Raw genomic sequence first — 26343 nt, 5'->3', positions numbered from 1 at the left:
GCAGCAAACTTGTTCATGCACTTGTGAGATACAAAGCCGTACAGTTTTACATGTATATTAAAAATGTCTTTTATACAAAATGATATTGAGTCTGAGTGAATCAACATTCATCCATCGCATGATTCCGCCATGTGCGAGGAGAGCCTCGATTTGGCAGCATGCATGAATGGGAATTGAACCAGTCTTATAATATTGCGTAAAGTTATGTAATTCTTCCTTTCATGTCATGCCAGTTTAAGGCTTCCCCTTGCATTATGGCGGAACCGTGCAATAGGTGACCTATAACCTCCCTAATATCAAAGTGTACACACACATGACATGAAGAACATAAGCAAACAACCTGACTGATGTAAGTTTTCAAGTGTCTGTTTTGAGGCAAAGAGTTCTTTCAGGGTTGGCACAATGAATGATTGTTTTTTTGTTTAAATCACAGATGAATCCAAGTTTTTCATTTTTGACCATTTCTGATAAATGTAAGTTAATTTCCTTCGTAAATTGACTGTTTTACTTCATTCCTTATGCTTCTTCAACTTTACATTTAGATGCCTCTATGATATCATTTTATCTATTGCTAAAAGTCATCTTCAAGGTGCAGAATTCAAGAGATTTTTCCAAATTTTTTACCTGAATTTTTTCTATGAAATTTTCACATGTTAAACTTAAGACATGTTTTGATTTTTGTAAATATCTGATAGGACTGCGCATATGTCCAGCACTCCACTGGTCTCTTTTGGCTTTATCATGAGGTATAGCAGTTCTTGGAATAATTTTTTTTTAATTTAAAAATCAGATTTAAAAAAAAAACCGCCAACCCTGTTTAAAAAAAATTTTGGTGGACCAAAACCTTGTTTAAGGAGTAAAATTTGTTGCAAAATATATGCTAAATTCTAGCGTAGGTTTTTTTGTGGGCTCAAAGGACAAATCCTGTCAGGCTATGTTTTAGAAAACTCTGGTCATGTCATTATGTTCACTATGACTTGAATGCACTGCTTCTAACTCCGCCCCCCCCCTTCCCATGCAGACTAGTCTACCCCTCTCCATGTAGAGTAGTCTGCTTTTCATTTGAAGTTTATTTATAAAAGATACAGCTATTATTTATTTGAAAATAATTCTGCATTCAATTCACATAGTTGTTCTCTGAAGCTGGCATTTGGTGCTACTCTTCGTTTAGATCTGACTTGCGTCAAGGCATCCCTGACGTCCATATGTTTGTGATGCATGAGATATGAGATCACTACTGTAGGTGCTCGACTGTATCCTGAACAGCAATGTACAAACACTTTACCTGTGAAAAAGACAGAGATTCAACCAGGGGTGTAGCAAGAGCATCAGGGGCCATGGACAAGGAGCAGTACAGGCTCTTAAGCAGGGCGGGATTTACCTTAGGGGGCCCTGGGCCAGGCCAAAATTTAGAGGCCCCGAGCTCACGTGCAGAGGAAGGCATGTGCACTCAAGTCAGTGGCCAAGTTTTGGTTTATGTATAATATAGAGGGGGACTAACATATTTTGTTCCAATGTGTTAGGACATTTGCACGCAAAGCACACGAAAAAAATCAATTTCAGAATATTTTAGCCCCAGATCAACACGAATTCTGCTATTTGAATGCGCACAAAGGGCGGAAAATTTTACACTTTTGTTATATTTTGGCAAAAAAACTTGCAAAGTATGTGAGAAAAAAAAACTTGCTGTTGTTGGGGTTAACAGAAAGAACACTTCTGGCCAAATGGTAAATCCGGCCCTGCTTTCCATTATCAGCATTTAATTTTTGTTTATTTTTTTACTTCGTCCACCCTGTCCCCCGCTTGCTACGCCCCTGGATTCAATTTGACTGTATCCTGAACAGCAATGTACAAAGACTTGACCTGTGAAAAAGACAAGAGTTTCAACTAACTGCAATTTGGTCTCGAAATGGGCTATTCTAGTTGAAATCCTTACACCCCCTATGGAAGACATGACCTTAATCTTCCACACAGGGGGTGTGAATTTTAAATGGGGTTACCTGAATGTGTAATTCCATTTAAAATCTACACCCACCCCCTCTGTGGGAGATTATGGTTGTGTCTTCCATAGGGGGTGTATGGGGGCTGAAAATAAATGCAGGAATTTGGACTCACAAAAAACCTGAATTCAGGCTAAAACCTGAAGAGTAGCATCCCTGTAACAAGTTTTTCGCCTTTTTTTTCTCAAAAAGTTGCCAAATATCAAACTTTTTAATTTTATTGCCACTTTGTCCAACTTTGATTAGGATTGATGTGGATGTCTTTCATTTAATAACGCATAGGCGTAGATCCCGGGGATTTATCCGTAATATTTTGCCAGGGGATGCTCCATACAATCATCCCCCCCCCCAATGTTGATGCCTGAATATAGGTTTCTGACCAAATTAACCTTATATTTGCCCATTATAGCCCCAAAAGTGCAAATTTTCTAGCGCTTCGCGCGCATTTATTCCACTTTTGCACCATTATTTCATCAGTTTAGCTTCAAAATAGTAAAATTTTGTTTGTAACATCAACTTATTCTGTCGCCAAAAGGTGCTGCATTCACTATTCTTCAAGAATTTTTTTCAACACCATCCCCCCAATGTCAAAAAGAAATCTACGCCACTGTAATAACGCAAGATAAGCATAAAAACTTATTGATGTATTTCCCTAGAATTGGGAGTAGGCCTCCAAGGGTAGGCCGTAGCACCAACACTTACCTCCACTCAGTAATGCTTGGTGAATGTAATCCGCTGTTGGTTTCAAGTATGGTAGAATTGAAAATCCTATTTGATCTCTTGCTTTAATGGCATAAAATTGGAATCCTACATCCTGAGTACATGAAAGGGAAAAAGTCACTTGGAGAGGTAAATAATTTGAAGCAACATTTTAATACCAGACGTGGTTTTTTTTTTTCACTTTCAAATAGTACAGAATTGTCTCAAAAGGAGTCTTTTTGGGGGGAACATTATGCAGTTTTAAAGGGTCCTTGCATATTGTTAGTGTGAAACATACCCAGTGTACCTTGGGTATTACCATGGCTCAAGAATAGACCCTATCGAATACTTCGTCACTTGTCCTCATTTAAATAAATTATGTCCGCCAAACTAGAGACACGTTCCTCTGTCACATGTAACTTAGAACCAACATGTCTGCCATTTCAATTTTTTCGGTTGAATTTATGCGACAGGGTCTATTATAATAGACATTGCTAATTCACATAAGAAATGTTTCTTGTATATATCCTGGGATTATTTATAGAGTTTTTTTGCAGAAGTTTAAAATTGTGTAATTTCAATCATGATAAGATGTAACATGACTTTTATAATACCGTAGAAACCCGTCTATAAGGAATAGAAGCGACTGTGATGATAGCATATTTCACGCTAGCGCCCTCCACAATATTATATCATTATGGAATTTGAGCAAATCATTTACCGACACAAGCAGGTATACAATGTATTATTTTATCTTTATTTCGCATCTCACGAGCATAGCTCACTTGGCAAGGCATAAGACTTTGGTTCTTTAGATCGGAAGATGGTGAGTTCGAGCCTCATCACGGTCACACAAACTTTTATAAACAAAATATTGTTCAAACTTTTCATTTATATTTTCTTGCATTTTCTAAAGACTCCTTTCGTGATCATTTGTTTTTCATATTTAGTTTAATTTATTCTATTGTTTTTCTTTTATTGTTTCTTTTCTTTGTCTTTTTTTCTTGTTTAATTTTATTTTTTCTTTATTTTTCTTTGATTCATATAATATTGGCAGGATAAGGAGAGGAGGAACTAAAGACCCATTCAGTGATTTGCTCATCCGGACGATCGTAAAAATCATCAAAATTCACCTTTGTCATTGTCATAGATGTGGTAACATAGCCTGCTAGTGGTTCAGCAGAAAACCGTGTGACACATAATATACATTTGGCTACATTTTATTATACGATAAATACGAATTTATTAAACATGGTAACAAATATTCTCTAGCAGATCGGTTATACGATGGAACTGGTAGGCATAGGCCTATTATAAATTCGGGATATTAAATATCTTCCTGACGAGACAGATCTGCGCATGTGGTCAAAGACGATTCCTTACTAGCCACAGACCGTCCGCTGGAATTAGTTGAATCGCTATGGCTGTTGGTCGGACCTCTCATCTCTCCACATCGATTGTGACCTATCCCCGACATTGCCCTTATGAACTCACATCCTCCTGTTTTATTCCAAAACGCTGGCGAAGTTACGTAATAATCGGATTAACTACCATAGCAATAGGTGAAAACAATATTTGAATATACCGCGTTATACACTGATACGTTCAGGCGGTACCTCTTCATTGAACCATATCATGCTGCACCTGTAAGATCTTTGAAAAGACCAGTATTGTATTCAATCTATGATTGCAGACATACACAGTACAGTACAGGTGATGAGTGTAACCTGCTTGTAGCGCAGCGCGATATGTTCAAAATTGTTTTCATCAATTGCTATGGTAGTTAATCCGATTAATTACGTCACATCGACAGCGAATAGCCTATAGTATGGGTTCAAGTGGAACAAAAAATAGTGTATGTCCATTGCTAGCTATGGTAATTAATCATGTTAGTGTTTACATCACTACTTCGGTGAAGACAAGAGAAGTGTGCCTTCTCTACCAACGCCTGTGATATAACAGGTGCAAGCGAAACAAAATTGAATGACCAGAATAGTTTCCTTTGTCAGATGAATTGATTGAAGTTTTTGAAGACACTCTATTCTTGATGGGACAATAGATTCAAATATGGAATAATTATTAATCCTCATCTATTTTTTTTTATTGAAAAAACTGCAATTGTGGCAACAGAACAATATTTATTTTGATTTCATTTCAAGTAGAAACAAAATCGTGCTTAAGCCAAAAACGCACCCTACCTCAAGAATTGGGATGGCACAAAGGTGCAACATAGGTTTTTATTGCAAAGACGAGGACAGACAAGTAGTTACAACACATCTGTCTAACCGTGGGTTTCGCTATTATTTAGAATAAATGCTTTTACTAGTTTCTATAAAACCACAAAATTACTAAAAGAAACTATAAAAAAAAAAACTAAAAAAAAAAAAAAAAAAAAAAAAAACGCACCTAAAATTAAAAGTAGAAAGGTAGATTTGAAGAAAGATAAAAAGAACATGTCAAAAAGTTAAAATTAAACGAGAATGAAAAAACGGAACCGGTGCCCGGATGATGCTCTCTTCAGCATGTCTTCAGTTCCAAAGTCTGACGCTCTATCAATTGAGCTATACGATGTGGATCCTGATATACGAAACAGTCGTTATTATGTCAATACAATTGATTGGTGTTACAACATACTTAGATGGAATGCATAGCCACCCAGTGCCAGTATATATTTGCTCAAACTCCAAATACAACAAGCAACCAATTTTATTGAGGGCGTTTCTTAGGTATATCCTTGTAGACGGGGTTTTACGGTAGTCATTTTATTATTTTATTATAATCTTTGACATATTTTCCAAATTAACACACAGATGCAGGACTCAAAATGTGATTCAATCAAGCAAAATGATTTGAAAACAAAATAGTAAAATGGTTCAACTTTTGGGAATTTTGACTGTTTATACAAATCCTATTATTTGTCATTGGTAGTGACGGTGCCATGCACCAGGGAATTCCCCAGACAGAACTCTTGTCCCCCAGATGCCCCCAGTAAAAACCCAAAATAATGAAAATTTCCACTTTTTGCTGCAATTTTGCAAAAATATTGTTGATTTTGCTCTTCCTCTGTAATTCACTTGCCCCCCCCACCCCGAAACAAAATCCTGTGTTGCCGCTCTTATTTGGTTGTTTTGAACTCTCCAATCATATCTTAACTTTTTGATAGCATTTCAATTAAAATTGTAGCCAATGATTAAATAAAAATACATTTAAAGCCATATTGTGCTGTTGTAACATTTGCTGAGGAGGATGCCCCAGGGAGGATGCCCTCAATGTTTTTTAAAATTCTGATTTTTACACAATCATAATGTACTTATCTGCAAAAAATCAATGCTGCTGTAGACAAAATCTGAGATTTTGAATAACTTAAACCACCGAGTACATTAGCCTATAATATTATTGTAACAGTTTTTACCTGATAATAATGTTGATCCGTGTTGACAAAGCCATAAGCATCTCCTTGTGCACAGTTTACTATATGAGTTATACCAAGATCAACTAGCATAGACTTATTCCGGGCTGGAGTTCTGTAAAAAAGAGGAAATTTTAGGAAAGAGAACAGGGTATATAAGACACAGACAGCACTGAAACCCTTCTGTTTGCATTTTAAATTGTGTAAAAATTATGGGTCTTTGGGTGAAAAATTTAGAAAACATAGGTCTTTTGGTGACAGTCAGATAAGTAAGTCGCAATCGCTCTTAAATTTAGGCCTATTTAAAATTGAGGCTCGCAGCAGGTATAAAAGTGATTTTGAAGAAAAATTCAATTTACCGCGGTGCCCAGAAACCCTCCAACTCCGGGAGCTGCATCCAGGTGTTTAATAAGTTCTGGGAACTCAAAAGAAGATCAGACTAATAAATCAAGACACTGAACTGGAGAGGTCTGGTTTATGTTTCAGAGTCAAATTTTGGATGGAGCTTTGGTGAAATTAACAAGCACTTGTCAAATTCTAGCCAAGATCATGATCCAGCTTAATTGATTATGATGCCAAATAATATAGGATTAGTTCTCATGTTTTGGACAAAACACTGGGGTAAACCCCCATAACCATTCCTATTGTGCTTACACCTAGCCCTTCAAAAAATATAATTTCCCTTTTCTTGAAAGAGAACTGGACACACAGTGGCAGCATGCACCAGGAGGGTGTAGGGGGATGTTTTGCTCCCCAAAAGTCAGGACCAAAAATCACACAAGCCACTATTTTAAGCTAAAATCAATATTTGGGGCCAATTTTAGGATTTTTTTTCAAATGTTTGCTAAAGGGGTGGGGTATGAACCTTTGGACAGTATTTATTATGGGACATTAGAGCACATCAGACATATCAAATTGCATTCTGAATACGAAGAATGTCCTTCTGATATCAAATAATTTGATTTTTTGTAATTTGCAATGTAATACACATTTTATGGCAAATGATTAAAAATTTATATTTTTGATATTTAACAGTACTCAAAGTAAACTTTATAAATCTGATAATATGTACTTAAAGTGTATGTAGGTGGATGAAAAGCAGACAATCAATTGAAAATTTTGACCTTTCGTATTGAAGATATAGATTTTTTTTCCCAAAACACCAAAAAAAATAGGTCTTTTTGGGAAAAAAATCCATATCTTCAATATGAAAGGTCAAAATTTTCAATTGATCGTCGGCTTTTCCTCCGGCAGCTACATACACTTTAAGAATATATCATTAGATTTATAAAATTTACTTCGAGAACTGTTATATATCAAAAATGTGAAAAATATCAAATTTTCAAGTTCAAGGAAAATGTTATTTTGTAACCGGGGGAAGGGGGGTGGGGGCTGGGGCAGACACCCTCCCCATCGCCAAAGGCCAAAAGTTCCCATGACCCGAGTGAAAAGTAGGAATTTTTATGCCGTTTTAGTCAAAAAAGGTCAAAATTTTGAAAAAAAAGTCCACTTTTTCAAATTGTCAAAATCAGCCCCCCAAATAAATCCTGGGTACAGGCCTGTGTGTGTGTGGGGGGGGGGGGGGTAAGATACCATATATCATGACATAAAATTGATGCCCATGAAATGATAATTGTATTAAAACTATTATATAGAAAATACTTACTTTCCTCCAATAATTATATTGGGGTAAACTTCATGACACATAGAATATGGAACATCAAATTGATTCTCTTTGTCAAGTATTATCTCCATTAATCTCCAAGGTGTAGCTGGTGAGTTCACAGAGTCCTGCTCATGTTTTTCTGTCATTTCCAATATTTAATTTTTTTTTGGAAGTTCAGTAATGACCAAATGATATCTACACTTTGGTGTGACTGAAATCCCAGGACTGAAATAGAGCTAAATATTATTTTCTTGGAAGTTCAGTGATCACCAACTTATGAGATCTAGTCTATGGTGCAATACATTAAAGGTATATGCACATAAATAAAGTTGGTTTCTGCAAAATTATAATATGCGCCAGTATTTTGCTGCCATCAATTGAGACTCAACTCAAGATGATATCATTGGTCCTGTGTATCCTCCTCCAACATCATCATCATGGGCTCCAAGATAACACCAAGCTGTGAAAATATTATTAATCTACTGAACATGCTGAAAGTGAAATAAAGTTGTTAGTGATGTACTAGTTGTACTATTCAATCCTGAAACAAGGCATCTCAGTGCAAGCTGCATTTAACCATCCGAATCACCAGCTGTGATGATGCTCAGTATATACATTCTTGGTGTGCCATCTTCATATTTCCCTTGAGCATGTTGAGGTCAAATAGATGTGGCACGGGATGAGGGACTGGTCGTTGAAAATTCAGGGGTAGATATGATGAAGTTAAAGAATTCTTAGAAGTTTACTTTTTCCAATAAAAAGTTTTAATTTTAATGTTAAAACAGAATTAAGGTCCAGGCTTTTTGGTGAGGTAGACCTAGGCCCCTATTCCAAAAGTTCAGTTTTTGCACATGCACTTCAGTCATTCCAAAAAGGTCCAGGGGGAGGATTTGCCACCTCAAATATATTTCTTGGCCCTACCCCCACTTCAGCCTTAAAAAAAAAATTACAAAAATTTCAACTTTTGGGGTCAATTTTACGCAAAATTGGTTGATTTTGCCGACCATAATTCACTTTTTCCCTCTGGCCTTTTTTTGTTTTTTTGATTGGCCTCATAAAGGTGGGGCAATTTATAATTATGTGTACCCAAGGGGGTGCAATTGTGCAAAGATTTGTTGGCATGCCAAAGGGGAGAGGAGGGCAAGCATTTTTGGCAGGTCGAAAGGTGGGGAGACACGCGATTTCTGGGATAGGCCTAATTTTTTTTCTGGGATAATTTTTTTTTCTGGGAAAAATATCTTTTTCTGGGAAATACGTTTTTTCGGGGATAAATATTGGCCCTCATTGTACACCGTAATAATGCATTCCTTTTTCAAATGGAGCACCGATTTTGTTTACGATGCATTCGATCGCGATTCTCTCTGCTGATGGTCGTTTTTAAGCTTACTTCTGCTGACGAATATTGGGGATTCAGATGCGGATAAGCATCAAATGATCATCGAATCAGGTGCTGAAAGACGTTTTCTTGAAGTTCGGTATTTGGATAAAAGTAGGAAATTGTTTAAAGGTTTGAAAATAAATGTTAATTTATTATACCTAAACGCGACTGCCAAATTCGACAGGCATGACAGAAATACGATAAGCATGATTAGTAAATGTTTTAGTACTACAATGTTAATTTAGTTATAGCTAAAATAATAGTTTCTCGATCCTGAGAGCTTTATCGGCACACATTCCCACGCAATGACAATTGCGTCATCAAGCATACAACGTCACCACACGCGCTAGCGTGTCATTCCACTAAACTTGTGACATAATCGAACATTACGTTGATCCTGACTTTTACTAGACCACCTGAGCTATATAAGGTACAACTTGCAAATATATCATTTTAAACTTTCGCAAAATGGTTAAACATGCTTTCAATTGTACAAACATACATTTTATTCCATCGAACAAGCTTGATTTTGTTCCAAAATTCGCCTTTTAATAGCTATTTTTGACGTAAAAGTCTAAGAGTTGGTAACAAAACCAGTGATGCCAGCTCCGAAGTTTTCGCGTAGCACAAGCGCTTGATGTACGCTTGTTTTGACGGTATTTACGCTAGCTTATCATGTAATTTCAAGCGTGTTTGACATCGTTTTACTGCATGACGCAATTCTGCATTTATTCAAGATGCCATATTTCTCGAAAAACGTGATGTATTTTACCCCGTAATTTCCTCATTTCTCAAAGACTTGTCCTCTTTCACAATATTTTAGCTTCTTGGATATCATCGGAAACATAGATTAGTAATATTAGGTAGGTCACTGTATTTTTAAAGACTTTTTAGATGATTTTTACGATAAAAAAATTGATGTTTTAAGCTTCTTTTCAAAAATTGGTTTTAGCTTGTTAAAAAACGGGTAAAAAATTGTTTTTAGCTTGTTGGATATTTTTGCTTAAAGCCATATTATAACTTTTATAATAGGAAAACGCCCTCAAAAAAATTTTTAATTCAGGTTTTTACACGATTGTAATGTACTTTAGTAAACAAAGATTCTCTGCAAAAATCAAGACTTTAGGTGCTGTAGTTTTGTCAAAATCTGTGATTTTGAATAAACCGCCGGAACCGTCGTTTTATTATTACGATAGAAATATTAGTCGAACACATATGTGTTGTACACGGCGTGCGGGACACACACACATGCCAGAGCATGCTTGTGATTTAGAGGGGGCACAGCCGACCCGTGCCCCCCTTTGGCGGATCCCAAAAATAAAATAAAAAGAAGAAAAGAAAGAGAAGAGAAGGAGGGAAAGAAAAGAGGAAAAGAAAAGAAAGGGAAAAAAGAAAAGAAAAGAAAAAAAAAAGCGGCACAACGTAAAAAGAAAGTAAAAATCTTGGCCTATAGCCTAATAAATCTGTAGTGAGTATCATACACGGGTGGCACTCTCCAGGCGCGGATTCAGGGGCGGCGCCTTCCTCCCCTCTCCCAAAAAAAAAAAAGAGGAAAAGAGAGAAGAGAAGAGAAAGAGGAAAAAAGGAGAAAAAGAGAAGAGAAAAGGAGAAGGGGGAAAAGTTAAATTGCACGTATAATTAGTAGGCCCATGCCAAATAAACCGCACATGAGTAGCTCACAGTCTGGTATATCAAAAGTAGGCCCTATATAGGCCTAATATAGGCCGGATTCTTTTAGGCAGTACTTGTTGATTTCTGATGGCCCGTCGATGATGCAGGGCCCGTCACATTTTGTCACCAAAGTCAGTATTAATACGGACTTCATGCTGACTTCGATCCATGCCGAATCTCCAAGTCTTATAGGCCTATTAAAGTGTCAGTGTAACATTTTACAAATTGAGTTCGGGCCCTGTTTTGTTTTAAAAAGCAATGATATACTCTCGTATAGTGTAAAACAGATGCACCAAATGGCTTCAATTGGACCTTCATTTCACAAAATTTCCAAATTTCGGAGGGGGAACATCAGACACCCCCTGCCTGTATAAACAACTGCCCGTTTTAAGCTTCTGTATTTCACACCCAGCACTCTGAATTTATACAATAACAGTGAAAAAAGGTGGCTTCAATTGGCCTGTCATTTCATAAATTTTATATTTTCGGCTTTTTCAAACTCAAATTTTACACCATAATAGTGCCAAAATGGTCCACCAAATGGCTTCAATTAGGTTTTTATTTTGCAAATGTTTCTCATTTCGGAGGGGCATCCCCTCAGACACCCCGATGTCGCTAAACGTTATGGGTACATATAAAGCAATGATTTTACAAAAGAGGTCAAAACTTGTCCACGAATGGCTTCAATTGGGCCGTCTTTTTGCAAATTTTAGGCTTTTTCAAACTAAAATTTTACACCATAATGTTGACAAAATGGTCCACCAAATGGCTTCACTTGGGTCTTCATTTTCCAAAAGTTTCTCACTTCTGAGGGGGGCACATCCCCCCTCAGACACCCCCTGCGTCGCGCAAGAAGCGCTCCGGGATGACGCTTCATGACCATTTATTAATTTTTTATTTTCAGGAGTGTGCCCCCCCTTTCTCGAAATCCTGTATCCGCCCCTGTGCCAGAGGATCGTACTGTAATTACAACCACCGGAGTAACATGCATTGGCGCAAGTAGTAAATTTCAATTTTCTTTGCTTTACCTCACTTGTTCGGATCAAAATTAAAACTAAAAGGGGACATCTGACAGTAAAAGCTAACATTTTATGGAAAATAAATACGGTACTAATCTATTTTTAAAGAAATGTTATAATATGGCTTAATAATAGTTTAAAGCTTGACTCCTTAGATGAAACTTAAAAGCGTGTTAGAATTAAACCTTCATGAAATAGTAATATTTGAGCGCGGGTGGTCTAAAAGTCAATCGCCGACATTACGCAGTGCACGCAGTACTTTCATACTCTCAGGATCGAGAAACTATTATTTTTGCTATAGTACGAGCTCATCACCAAGGACAGGCGATTTGCGCGGAACTTTTCCGCGCAATTCCGCGCAATTTGCTTTTTTTTCCTATGGGCAGGGATACATGATTTGCACTGAAAAAATAGTTCCACGCAATTCCGCGCAATTTGCTCTTTTTTCCGCGCAAATCGCCTGTCCCTGCTCATCACATCTATAATCGTTTGCAGTAAACCTTTGATGAGCACATATTTTAAGCATACATCACACATTTACTGCGTTGGACGCACTCGTCTCTGATTGGCTGTTGAGGCGATCTGCTGTTGCCAAGTGGAAAATTTAATGAATGAACTGTGCACCATACGCGTTGTCAGCTCCGAATTTGCAACATCACGGTAGTCGCGCTCGTCAAAGGTTTACTGCATTTGATTATAAAAGCGGGTCAGTCTTATTTCTAAAGATTGGTTGCGCATTCATCAATTGCTAATTGGTCATCTTTTCCTTTAGACCACCCTCGCTATATAGGCTAGCCCATAGGGACTAAATTATTACTTTTGCATCAAGGTTAAACAGTTGCCAAACACTTTGAAGTCAAGGTTTAATGTATTGGAAGGAGGGCATGGCAGGGCTTCGATAAATGAGGGAAATTATGGGGTAAAAAACAAGGTTAAAACAACTTTTTGAAAACAAGTGCTAGGAAGTTTTTGTCTCAAAAAACAATTTAAAAATTATTGGAAAAGCAAGAAACATACCTTCATAAAATCAGCATAACTTCCGTCACATAAAAAGATGATCAGATGAGTGGAAAGATGCATGAAATGAGGGATTTTTAACACTTTCTTTGCCAATATCTCAAAATCAATATTAGTGACATCCGACTCATTTCCCTTGATCATGTTACATATTTGTACAATGCTAAGGGTGACAAGTTTAGAACACATAGCCATAAGCTGGTATATGGTAAATTTTTATTTTTATTTTGCACATTACAGTATGGCAAACAGAATGGAGCCACTATCTCCTGGTTTAGAAGAAGAATTTATCCTTGCCAGTGAGCACATGAAAACATTAGCTGCCAAACTAGACAAAGACAAACTCTTGTACTTGTATGCCCGCTACAAACAGGTAGGTGTATGTACAACGAAAATAGATATAACGAAAATAATCAATTAAACATAAAATAATCACAATAAATTGTTTTTAACAATAACCTAAGTCTATAATCAAATTAAGTAATTCTTGGCCAAACTGGAACATGCGCGTTGCGTTCATGTAGTGTACTAAGCGTTTACGCAGTGTAAGGCGCATGTATACTTTCTTCTGTACCGCGCTATATTCGAGTGTGTTTATCGCGGAGCCACTAGCGTTCACAGTGTTCCAGTTTGGCCAAGAATTACTTCATTTGATTTAAGAAATAAAGGGTAATGCATTATCCTTTATCACCAAAATAATGTGTCCGAGACAGTAAAAACGTAAATAATGGGTGAAGCGCAGCCGAACCCATTATTTAAACGTTTTTACTCCCGAGGACACATTATTTGCGTGTAAAGGATAATGCTGCACCCTTTATTTCTATTCTATTAGTCACAAAATAGTGCGATTTAAAGAGAAAATATCGCATTTTTTGCCCAAATATTTCAAGTTGTTTACCTCAAGGTGGAGAGCCTAAGCGTAGCCAAAGCGTAAGTGATAGCGAGTATTGCAGAACGCGTAACCAAGCGTAATGCTTTGCGTAGAATGCGTAACGATGCTAATATACTGCATCGCGCTTTGATGTGCGCTGTGATGCGAGAAGAACATAAAGTTCGTTGCCCTGGCCACTTTATTGCTAATTCTATTACCCCCACGACCCATTATTCAAAATCGCGCACTGTGATTTGTTGAAACGCGTCACGTGACAGACCATTAATTAGTGTCAAGCGATAAAGTGTCAAGGGCAACAAACTTTATCTTCTTCTATCATCAAAGCGCACAGCAGAGCGCACAGCACACCTGCTTATGTAGGGGAGAATGGAATGTCAGGGGTGTGTTATTGTATGTGCATACCTGCTTATAGGGGAGAATGGAATGTTAGGTTGTGTTATTGGAATGTGCATACGCTTTGGCTACGCGTATGCGCTCCACCTTGAGGTAAACAACTTGAAATATTTGGGCAAAAAATTTGATATTTTCTCTTTAAATCACACTATTTTGTGGTAATAGAATAGAAATAAAGGGTGCAGCATTATCCTTTACACGCAAATAATGTGTCCTCGGCAGTAAAAACGTTTAAATAATGGGTTTGGCTGCGCCTCACCCATTATTTACGTTTTTACTGCCTCGGACACATTATTTTCGTGTAAAGGATCATGCATTACCCTTTATTTCTTAATTAATGGTCTTTCACGTGACGCGTTTCAACAAATCACAGTGCGCGATTTTGAATAATGGGTCATGGAGGTAATAGAATATATATGTGACGTGTCATGTCAAAAGGAGACACTTTTGGGCAGGATTGTAAATGGAGAAATAGCCAAAAATCTGCCGGTGGGTGTTTTTTTCACAATTTGTGTTTGTTGCAAATTTGTGATGTTATTAATGTTAAAAATATTGTCTGATAGTTTCAGACCGGAATATAACTGGCATCTTGTATTTTTTGAGACATTTTTCAAGTTAATTCCTACTCTCAACATTGTCAATAATATCTTTAAAGACCGATATCTCAATTTCCAATTTTAAAATACCATAACTTCCGAACTCAATATCTTCGCTTAGGAATGTCCGATTTCATTGGGGAAAACGGCGTTGTGGAGCAAAATATCTCTATATTTAAGATATGTAAAAACCTCAAAATTCATAACCTGCCCAAAAGTGTCTCCTTTTGACATGACACGTCACATATTATATACTTCATTAATATATTCTTGTTCATTGATTGGTTAAAAGTGGATCACATGACCAAAAATAGTTCTACCATCAGTACTCCTATCCGTAAATAGTACCTCTAAGCCGTAAATAGTATTTTCAATGTCCCGGATGAGCCGTAAATAGTACCTCCAAGCCGTAAATAGTGCTTTTGACCTTGCCTTCCGCGTGCGCGCATTCGATGCGACGGAACAGTGCACGCACGCGAAACTGCCATAGCGTGATTTCGCGCTGCTGTAATTGGTTAACCCGATTTTAGCCTATTCGATTAGGGCAAAAATATAGGTTGTGCTTAAAATGGTCGTGCTGTGTTCACTCAGGATAGAAGCTGGAGAGTCAAAACGTCAAATAATTTTCTTTTAACCAATCAGTGAACAAAGAACATATTAATGAAGTATATAAAACAAATATATACTGCCCTTTATTCGAAGTTCTGGTTAAAACTATGGTCCCTCGTTGAGATCAATAGTACTATTTTCCTTCGGGCTGCGCCCCTCAGGAAAATAGTACTATTGATCTCACCTCGGGCCCATAGTTTTAACAAGAACCTCTCATGGCAGTATATATTTGTATAGTATAAGGTCTGCTTTAGATTGATTGATATGATCTTACGAATGTTTTTCATATTCAATTTTTACATTCCTTTTTAATAGGCCACCGTAGGAAAATGCAGTACACTTAGACCAGGTATATTTGACTACCAAGGGAGACAAAAATGGTAAGTATGCTGTAACTACTCCTGATATCATCAGAAAGGTACTAACTTTTTTGAATTAAAAATAAAAATTTTCTACAGATGTTTTACCTTTACTGCAACTAAAAGTTAAAATGTTTGACTAAAATGGCTGGGAAAATGGGGCAAAAAAACTTACTTCTTTTCAATCACAGGGCTTCAAAATCATTCAGAATCTTGAATTTAGTCTAAAATAATACATAGTTTTACTCTTTTATTTGTGTATTATTTTGAGAAAATAAACTTTGTGTATGATAAAAAGAGCATTTTTAGATTTAGTAGTAAAAGGATCTATATCATGCCTCTTATCAACTCTGTCTAGTCACAAACACTAAGATTCCTAGGACATATACTGAGGATGCAGGAAGATGAACCACGCAGAAGATATATGCTCTCTACACCCCATTACATGGTAAAAGAGGACCTGGAAGGCAAAGAACATCCTACTTGTCTTATGTGCAAAAATGGTTGGGGGACTTTGACAACTTTTTACTGCCAGATGCCATTACCACTTTGGCTTCAAATTGTAGTACATGGAGAAACTTTATAGTCGAATGAATGAATTTTTAGGTTTACTCCACTTTTCAACAACTCAACTGTACAGGAGCCAACCGTTGTTAAACCGTGATGAACCTACACTTTTACTGTAGCATATACGCGAACGCGAGCGAGACTACGCGTTACGCGAGAGCGCGTAAAATTTGTCATGCCTGGAACCTTTGTGCGTATGCCAGCTTACAAGTTGAATTCAGCATTTTTCAGGTAGCGGCTAAACATTGCCGTTTTATTCTGTAGTTTAATTGCTGATATCAAAAGAGAAATCATCGAAGTTTTTGTAAGGCTGAGTGGCAATGATTAACTGACATTCCTCGTAAAATAATTGTGAATTATACGATATTTAGCTTCTTTTCGTTAGTTGAAAGGATTCAATCATGTTTCATCGTTGTTCATCACCGTTTAACAACGATGCAACAGCGTCGTATGCGTGGTTTATTTCGCGAGGGCAGCTTTAGCTGCCCGAGCGAAGTAAACCACGCAGACGCACCGGACGCGAGTTGTTAAACGGTGATGAACAACGGTGAAACATGATTGAATCCCTAAATGTATCTGTAATTGCAGGGATGCATGGCATGAAGTGCGGGACTTGACAACAGACGACGCAATGTCAGAATATGTATCAGCTATACATGAAATAGACCCGGAATGGACTAGTCAGAATACCACATCAGGAATGGGGTTTGGGGTCAGCACAATGTGTAGAGAAGAAGAAGATCATATTAGGTAAGGAACGGTTTCAAAACCCAACCCCCGGTTGCCCGCCGGTTCCGTCTATTGTAAACAATGGAACGTGGTGCATATAATTTGAGCCAACTAAAATTGTTTTAATCCCACCAATCCTTTAAAATAGAAAGGAAATATTGGTTTGGTTACTCTTTAAAAATGCAGCACATTTTTGCTTGGTTTACAGCGTTCGAAATAGCCTGTAACTTTTTGGCCTGGCCGGTCACATTTCTGACTGGCATCTAGTTGCCAGCACGGTAACTTTTTATGGTCAAGCCCGGCTGGCCTGTAACTTTTTGAGGCATATTTCGAACACTGGCTGTTTGATTGTTGAAACGGTTTCCCTGTGTGAAAACACACTTGGGTCTTGATGGGACCAGGCTCATGGCCATACATGTAAGCTGCCATACATGTAAGCTTTCTCTCTCTCTGGGTCAGATGGCGCAGGATTGCGCTGCTGTGGTCTTCACAAGAGTACGCCATCTACTTCTATCAAAAGCCAAACGTGTTGCACCATACATTCCGTGTGATGAAACGTTCTTCACATCATTTGTCCAAGATGTGGATGGACATCCTCTTCCACGATGGCCTTCCACAGCTCCCTGAAGAATCTGCTTCTCAACTCCACCATCCTTTCTTACAATGTGGTCAAAGAAGCGCAATTTCCTCTCAATGATGGACTTTCTGATGTTTAAATCTGTGCCAATTTTATTATATAGCAAAATTCAGCTCATTTTGGGCTGAAATAGTCAGAAGTTTAACTTTTTTCGCACACTTCGTGCGCAAATGTCCTGATAAAATCGGAACAAAATATGCTTGTCTCCCTCTAAATTACAAGGCTTCCTCCTTCACGCACTGTAGTTCGATCTTATAGTGTTAATACGTAAACCAACTCTTGCCCACTTTAGTGCACATGCCTTCCACACGGTGAGTTAGGGCCTCCAAATTTTGGCCTGGCCCATAAAAGGTAAATCAGGCCCTGGCATCATTTACTGTGTCTCCAGATAGGCCTACTGACTGGCACCTGGCCAGACTGCCTGGTCTTATTTTGCTGATTGTTTTTTTTTAATAGTACCCTTTGTGGGAAGGTTTATTTGGATGACATCTGATGTTTTGCATATTTTGTTCATTATTTGACAGCGATGACGATAAAACATTATTTGATTGGTGTAAAGAGGGCAATGCAGAGCAACTCAGTAGATTATTAGCCAATGTGGATGTAGATATCAACAAACAAGATGAAGAGGTGAGTACTAACATGCACAGTCCTGGAAATTGTGACAATGAGTCAAACTTATTTGACTGGGGTTTTCACAATGGGCTAATCCATTTAAAATCCATCCTACCCCTGTGGAAGATTTTGGAAATATCAGCCACAGGGGGAGTATGAATTTCACATGGAATGAGCACATTAGGCAGCTCCATTTGAATTTCATACCCCTTCTGAGAAAGATTCAACCTGAATCTTCCACAGAGGGAGGGTGAGCTTCAAATGGAGCTGCCTAATGTGCTCATTCCATGTGAAATTTATGCTCCCCCTGTGGCGGGTATTTCCAAAATCTTCCACAGGGGTAGTGTGGATTTTAAATGGAATAGCCCAATTGATTGTTTATTGCCATCAATCAACAAGCAACTGGAAAATTGGTGACTAAAATCAGATGGAGGAGGTGCAACTAATAGCTAAATCATCATAATTGTTGCACCCCTTAACTTTCAGCACAGAATTGAAACACATATTCTCCTAAGGAACTCTGTGATGTTGTAATGGACCACAGTTGACAGTTTGGTGACCTTGGTTGCATTCCAGCATTATGTGAGGATTACAACTCCAGTCCCACTATTTCTGGCCAATTTTTTCTGAAAATAAATTGCAAATTATCATTAATGCAACATTTATACAGCTAAGTGACATAAGATTCACTGTACACACAGAATTAAACCAATAAATTGACTTAATTGAGTAACAGTACTTGACCGCTATCTTGATACACACATGGGGCAACAATTGGGGGTATTCGGTTTCGCTCGGAATGTGGTTGAGGCAATCTTTGAGAGAGCGACATCCCACATTAAGCATTATTTGTGAGACCTGTATGTGATACCTAATCACTGCAGGTGAGACGCAGAATTTTTTCACTCATTTCCACCTACTGTCCTCAAGGATCCAAATACCCTCAATTTTGCCCCAGAGCTGACAGTGCCATTGTAAAGGGAACATGGTTTCTTGTTATTATTTTATTTTATTTCTGTGACTGTACCCCACCTCCAGAAAATATTTCAATTAGGCAAAAAAAAAAAACCTGTTCTACTGGCATACGGACCTTTCAAGTAGGGGTGGTCGGTCGAGTGTTTTTTTTGTTTTTTTTGTTTTTTTTTACTGGACGCTAAAATTACTCTAAATTTTCACCAAAACCAAAACATCTGAAGATTTTTTGCAAACATATGTTTTTTAAATGTTCCGCCAAAATTAATAATTTTTGGCCCAAAAACGACTGATTTTACATGATTTTAGCAAAATAAAAAAAACATCTCCAAAACACAAATTCTGAGTCGGTCGGGCCCATAGAACTTGCTTTTTTCATCGCCTTATCACTATCTCTATAATGCCATGTGCGTTGATTTCTCTTCTCTTATTCCTCCATGCAGGGTTTGTGTTTATTACATTGGGCCTGCGACAGAGGTCACCTAGATGTATTACAATTACTATTGGACAATGAAGCTAAAGTAAATGCCACAGATGCTGAAGGTCAAACAGCATTACATTATGGTAAGAAAGACAGTAATAATAATTTTATGCCAAAAAATCACATATTTATATAGTGTAATTTAGTGGCGTAACCAGTGGGGCAGCTGCCACCCCTAAAAAATTGAGAAGAAGAGCAAAAAATATGGAAAAATAGGCAAAAAATTAGGCTTGCACATAAATACTACAACTTTTGATCAGAAATTGGGACATTTTTAAATCTTGAATTGTCGCTCAGTAGAGGATCATATAGGTGACTTAGACAGTGAGTAAAAAAAGAGTTTTGTTTAGAAGAATTATTTATCTTCAAACCTGATGAATCTATTCAGTGACTGAACAATATGGTTCCTGCCAGAAAATACTGAATAAGAAAAATTATCCAAATAGTAAATTCTGTTTTTATTTTCTTGTCCTTCACTGTTTCAGCTGCAACATGTGAGCGTCTAGCAATAGTAGAATTATTATTACAACACGGAGCCAATCCAACTTTAGCAGACGACGACAACACATTGCCAGCAGACAACACAGATAATCCAGATATACAGCAGTTATTGACTGGATAGCAGTGGTTTTATCTGTGAGTGTAAGAAGGTCATAAATGCTTTCATTTAGGGATTCAATCATGTTTCACCGTTGTCCAACGCCGATTAAAAATGATGCGTCCGCATCGTCTGCATGGTTTACTACGCGAAGAAGTTACCAAGCGAAGCAAAGTAAACCAAGCAAAGTAACTGAGCCAAGTAAACCATGCCAACGCGCCGGACGTGAGTTGTTAATCAGTGATGATTGAATCCCTTTCAACAACGAAAACAAGCTAAAGATCGTCTAATTCACACGACCCTTTCATTCGGAATGTCCGTTTGTCATTGCCACTCAACCTTACAAGAATATCGGTGATTTCTCTGTTGATATATGCGATAAAATAAAGAATAAAGCGGTAATCCTTAGCTGCTACCTCCAACTTAAAGAGAGTGTTATTTGTTTGCGGATTACATGAATTTTACGCGTAAGGCGTACGCATAATCTTGCATTCATGTATACGCTACTGGACTGTGGATTCATCACCGATTAACAACGCTTGGCTTCTGTACAAAGGTATGGGAAGAGTTGTTGAAATTATTATGCACTTGTGACTTTTCTTGCATTCAACCAAGACAGTGGGGGACAATTTTCAGCATTAATCATTTTGCAATGGAATTTCTGCACTTAAAACTCGGCATTTGTATACACTGCCAAAAGTCGACTACAGCTTATGTTTGTTATCGTGCAGGGCTCGAAATTTTGCACCTGCCGGTTGGCAATTACGGACTGTAAGGAGGTGGAGCAAGTTTTGACATAGCTAGTATCTTGCCTGGATGTTCAATTGCAAATTTGAGCATTTGGTGGTGTGCAGTTTGTGAATCATTTATAAGTTGATCAAGTGTGAACCCTGTAAGTGTGGTACACTTCAAACCCGGCCCCAGCACTCCGTTCATCCACGGGTATTCATGCTCGTCGAAAATTTCGCGAAATAAGGGGTGTTTTCAGATGAAGAAACGTGATTCGCGAAACACACAAAGAAGGGGTGTTTTTTTCAAACCAATTGACAAAAAGGCGTTTCTGTCAGAAAAGGGCATATTAGAAATATCGTTCGCGTTTTAGGGAAAATAGGGGTATTGTCAAAGGGCAAATAATTCGCGAAATCGCTAAAAAAAGGGCTGTTTTTCCCCTAACAACTTCGCGAAATGAGATACAAAAGGGGGTATTTTTAAAGTTCACCGACAAGCATGAATACCTGCGGATGCACGGAGTGCGGGCGCCGGGACTTCAAACTGTCCTCCTATTTTTTTTAATGCTGCCATATATCAAAAGGATGCAGTTGTCGGCTGCTACATTTGTCTCTTTTTACATAATAGCTGGAAATAAATACCAGACTCATCTCAAGTGGAGGTCACTTCCAAATCTTCTCCAAGTCACATAGTTTAGGAATATTACCACAGAATTAGAGAAGGAGAACCTGGTCTTTTTGGTTTCCCTCGGAATGCACTCGAGGCATTTGTTGTCATGCAGGACATGAATGATGGGTGTATTTGAGAGACGCACTTGATGCGACTTGCACGCGAGTACCAAGACGCTTCAAATGAGACGCAGAATTGTTTTTGTTTGTCTCCACGTACCGTCGGCGAGGACACAAATATATTCCCCAATTTTTTCCCCATAGCTGACCGCTGCGATTGTACATGGTGGTTCTCCTTCTCTACTTCTGTGAATATTACAGAAAATATTCCTAAAAACCATGTCACTTAACCCCATGAGAACTACCTGCCGATTGGCCAAAAAGAAGTTTTCATTATCAATTGGACCAGTCAGCAACATTTTTAGAATAATTTCGCCACACAAACACATTGGGGTGAATTATTTGCAAATCTCCATTCTGATTGGGGTGATTAAAGTGAAGATATCATGTAATTGACCAATCAGAGGCAATGTTAGATCGGCAGGTAGTGCTCAGTGGGTGATTTCAAGTGACCACATCTTGACACGAGTCTGGTATTTATTCCTAGTTATTATGTAGAAAGGGATACATGCAGCAGCCGACAAGTGCATCCTTTTGATATGGATGTACACATGTTACTTGAGGATATGAATAAAGGTGGACGATGTTCTCCATCAAGAAATCCAATTTTATCGGTAGAGAACCGTTGGCGGGATGTTGTCTTTTGAATTGTTTGGGTTTACAATCTTATGCCAATTATAATTCAAATAGTGATTCTGTATAAGACCATAAAAAGCAATACAAAAGGGTCAATTAACTATACAAGGCAGGGTTCAAGAAATTTTTAAAAATATTTTATTACAATGGCTATTTTGAACAGGTTCTATTAAATAATAGCTGTAGTCATCAAGGGTGAAATTTAGCGGACGATGGGTGCCCTTCCATGCCTGTGAGGCCAATAAATGTGGCCTGTTGAGGATAAAAATGTGTCGTCTGTCACACAGCATCACTGCCGTACAAAAGTTAAACAGAAAATACTACATGGTATCTGTGAAAAATCAAGCTCATTTTCACTCAAAATATTGGCCATTTCCAATATATTTTCAACAAAATGCAGTGCCAAATCTTATCTTTTACCTAATATTTTGCCAACTTTTCTTGTTATTTGCCTTCATCAGGGGTCATAATTTTGGCAGTATTTTGCCTTGTTTTCTGGTGTGGGTGTATATTCCCGATGGCGAATTGCGATGAAGACGGCCATCTTGAATTTTGGCAATGGTGTTTCTAGAAAGTATTTTTAGGAAATTTTTTATAATTTTTCTAAAATCATGAAAAAAAGTCTTGGTAAGAAAGATCCATATAAAAATAAAAGTGGTCCTGATAAGGGAGGTTGGACTGTATAATATAGTCTTCCCTATATCCTAAAAATACACACAGACAGAGGTGTCAAAATTGTTGGTTTTGTAAGATGAAAACTCATAATTATAATTATCTACAAAGCTGTTGAATCTCTTCACTATAGTAGACCTTTTTCTGATGACGTCACCTAATCGATATTGGGGTCTCAGATGTAAACAAACAATACATATGAATGCGTTTCCCACGTGCGCACGGTGTGGAAACACCAAATACTCCTCTGTTTTGTCATCTTTCACTTTTATTAGCTTCCATAAAATAATTGTTTAAACGGGAACTTTATACTGGTTACCTTTGTTTCAGCTTGTTTTGATACCACAAAATACATAAGATACGGAAAAAACGTGATGCTATTTGAAAATCAAAGTTGTTTACTTTTTACACCGTGACGAACTAAACGCGTACTGCGAGCTGGCAATCCCGCGCAGGATGCCTAGCGTGGCGCAAAGTTGATTGTGCGCGCTATTTGCGTTTGGGTGCTGATGACTCGAATGCTGGACCCAATATCGATTGATCGGTGACGTCTGAGAAAAAGGTCTATACTCTTTTGGTGTAAAAGATATTCACACAATTTGAATCAACATCTTTGATACCCATCTTAACTCCATGAGAACTACCCGCCGATTGGCCAAAAACAAGTTTTCATTATCAATTGGCCCAATCAGCAACATTGTTAGAATAATTTCACCACGCAAAAAATTTCGGGTGAATTATTTGCAAAGCTCCATTCTAATTGGGGATTAAAGTGAAAATATCATGTAATTGACCAATCAAGAGGCAATGTTAAATCGGCAGGTAGTGCTCAGGGGGTTTTAAGTGCCAAATTAAGACAACTTCCAGATCCTCTGTCAACAACAAGGTGTTATTGGAAATTCTACAAGACCACCGAGATCTACACTTCCTATCACAAGCTTTGTGTACCCAATCCAAGACCACATTACTGGGCATATATAGTTTGATCAGCTCATAATCAATGGGACTTATAACATCAATATATCAATAAAAAATCAAAATCAATATATTTCATTTCAAAAATTGTGTTGCGACATCTCGCCAGAACCATCACAAATTTATTAATTCAAGTCCTATACTTTGTTTATTTTCTTTCACACGCACATTATAGACCAGACAAGCCAACTATATCACTCTTAAAGTGGGTCTACTTTTCGGCTTATTGGTAAAAGCCTAACAATTCCCGCCGATTACGAGCTGATCAAACTATAGGCACTAGTTACACCTGTAAGGGAAGGGATCTTATCCCCATGAGAACTACCTGCCGATTGGTCAAAATCAATTGGACCAATCAGCAACATTGTTAGAATAATTTCGCCACACAAATATATTGGGGTGAATTATTTGCAAAGCTCCATTCTGATTGGTGATAAAAGTGAAGATATCATGTAATTGACCAATCAGAGGCAATGTTACATCGGCAGGTAGGGGATTAAGCCTGAATATGCCTATATATGAACAGTATAAACATAGAAACATGTATATTTATGTAAATCAGAGGTTATTTATGAGTAGGTGTATATCACATGTAAATCACAGTTTTGACATGAACAGCTTTGTGTTTATGGATGTATGTAGAGTGTTATTCAGATGGTTCCCAAATGGGCTATGCCAGTTGAAATTCATACACCCCCTATGGAAGACATTACCTTAATCTCTCACACAGGGAGTGTAAATTTTAAATGGTGTTACCTGGATGGGTGACTTCATTTGATATCTTTACCCCCTGTGTGGGAGATTAAGGTCATGTCTTCCATAGGGGGTGCATGGATTTCAACTGTCCATACACCCCATATGGAAGACCACACACCTTAGAATCTTCCCACACAGAGAGTGTGAATTTCATATGGGGTTACCTGAATGAGTGACTCCATTTGAAATATACACCCCCTGTGTGGGAGATTAAGATCATGTCTTCCATAGGGGGTACATGGATTTCAACTGGAATAGTCCATTATAAAGTAAAGTGAGATGTGTACCAGAAGGTGAAGTGTCGACACCGGGAGCAATTAATTCCTGGTAGTAACAAAAATGTGTACAGGTCCAAAGAACAGTACATTATTTCCGGGGTGGTAACCACCGAAGTATCATGTTTTTGTTCATACTGGCTAAAGCGAAACATCTTCCAGACCAAAATTTCACCTGCGTCAGGAGAAAAACATGAGCTTTCACCTGACGAATCTGTTGGTTTTTTTTATGGTGTAATTAAGTGGGGGATGAGGCTGTCAATCAGGGTTATATTTCACTAAACCTGTTGAAATTGGTCATCCATTTATATTATTCTATAGGAAAGGTTAAATCACATACCGGTACTGGAAATGTTTTTCAACTTCTTATTTTATGGACATGTGTTGTTTATTATTGTTATTGTTGTTGCTTTATTCTGTTATTCTTCCTTTGATCCCACCAAAATATATATGTGTACCCAATGTTTCCTCCTTTGTACATTGCAACATATAAAGCAAGGGCTTGAGATGGTTATGTACTTCCGCTTACAGGGTACAGGACAGGGCTTACCAAAATGGGTCAAGGTAAACACTTATCAGGGGGTCACAGATGTTTACTGAAATAATATAATAAAAAAGTAATACTAATAAATATAACCTTTTCTAGTTCAATTTTGGTTTAAAAATGGGGTTTTTTTGTTTTTGTTTTTTTACAACTTTTTCAAATACAATTTCATCTAAATGGGAGCCTGAATTTCAAAATTTTTGGGAAATGTGTTAAATTTGGCTAAAAATCTTGGCCTTGGGTATAAACATTTTCTTGAAAAATTTGAATAAAAATGGGTTCACAGAAGTACATAAATAAGCAGGCACATACTGGGTAGATTCTTAAACTGAGCTCAAAAAGAAACTTATAATTTTTTACATCTTGTGAATCACAAGGTCATATCTTAAAATAATGTCAATCAAAATGAACCAAAATTACACACAGGATTACCTTAATACTCTACTCAAAACACATGTCACTAACCAAGCAGTTGTCCAACTGACACAATAGCAAAATGCACTGTCATGGGACAGCTTCCTGGACTTCCTTCACTTTCACAGCCCAACATTTGGCACCCAGGACAAAAAATCTGTGAGAATGCACACAAGATCCTTGCACAGATGATAAAATGGTGCTGCTTTCTGCTTTTCATACACTTTTTTCATGAAACAGGGCTGGG

General features: G+C 37.7%; 2 protein-coding genes across 4 annotated transcripts; one reads left to right on the top strand and one right to left on the bottom strand.

Annotated features, from left to right (window-relative positions):
* Nucleotides 1–859: 859 nt before the first annotated feature.
* Nucleotides 860–8444, bottom strand: LOC140136792 (dual specificity protein phosphatase 3-like). The gene is made up of 4 exons (XM_072158391.1): nt 7775–8444; nt 6112–6223; nt 2703–2814; nt 860–1285 (listed from the first exon to the last, which is right to left on the bottom strand). The coding sequence occupies exons 1-4, from the start codon at nt 7918–7920 to the stop codon at nt 1092–1094; spliced, it is 564 nt and encodes a 187-aa protein (XP_072014492.1). The 5' UTR covers nt 7921–8444; the 3' UTR covers nt 860–1091.
* Nucleotides 8445–9105: 661 nt separating this feature from the next.
* On the top strand, nt 9106–21343 carry LOC140136787 (acyl-CoA-binding domain-containing protein 6-like). Of its 3 annotated transcripts, none has more exons than XM_072158381.1 (7): nt 9106–9221; nt 13100–13232; nt 15665–15729; nt 16864–17025; nt 18166–18271; nt 19672–19792; nt 20195–21343. In XM_072158381.1, exons 2-7 carry the CDS (start codon nt 13101–13103, stop codon nt 20329–20331), a joined length of 723 nt encoding a protein of 240 aa, XP_072014482.1. In that variant the 5' UTR covers nt 9106–9221; nt 13100; the 3' UTR covers nt 20332–21343. The 3 variants fall into 3 exon arrangements, with proteins under 3 accessions (XP_072014482.1, XP_072014480.1, XP_072014481.1); XM_072158379.1 differs by having other exon boundaries at nt 9113–9281; XM_072158380.1 differs by having other exon boundaries at nt 9114–9263.
* Nucleotides 21344–26343: the final 5000 nt, after the last annotated feature.

Source organism: Amphiura filiformis, chromosome 17 (assembly GCF_039555335.1).
Source record: "Amphiura filiformis chromosome 17, Afil_fr2py, whole genome shotgun sequence".
Classification (NCBI taxonomy): domain Eukaryota; kingdom Metazoa; phylum Echinodermata; class Ophiuroidea; order Amphilepidida; family Amphiuridae; genus Amphiura; species Amphiura filiformis.
Note: the sequence above shows the minus strand (reverse complement) of the source record. Positions and strands in the feature narration are given on the sequence as shown.

Bases quoted from the DNA above. Each gene is read 5' to 3' on its own strand.
- LOC140136792 (XM_072158391.1), bottom strand. From the start codon at position 7,920: ATGACAGAAAAACATGAGCAGGACTCTGTGAACTCACCAGCTACACCT. The intron at 6,224-7,774 runs GTAAGTATTTTC...TCTTTTTTACAG, and splicing joins AATATAATTATTGGAGGAAA to AACTCCAGCCCGGAATAAGT. The intron at 1,286-2,702 runs GTAAGTGTTGGT...TCTTTTTCACAG, and splicing joins CCAAGCATTACTGAGTGGAG to GTAAAGTGTTTGTACATTGC.
- LOC140136787 (XM_072158381.1), top strand. From the start codon at position 13,101: ATGGCAAACAGAATGGAGCCACTATCTCCTGGTTTAGAAGAAGAATTT. The intron at 13,233-15,664 runs GTAGGTGTATGT...CCTTTTTAATAG, and splicing joins TGTATGCCCGCTACAAACAG to GCCACCGTAGGAAAATGCAG. The intron at 17,026-18,165 runs GTAAGGAACGGT...ATTATTTGACAG, and splicing joins GAAGAAGAAGATCATATTAG to CGATGACGATAAAACATTAT.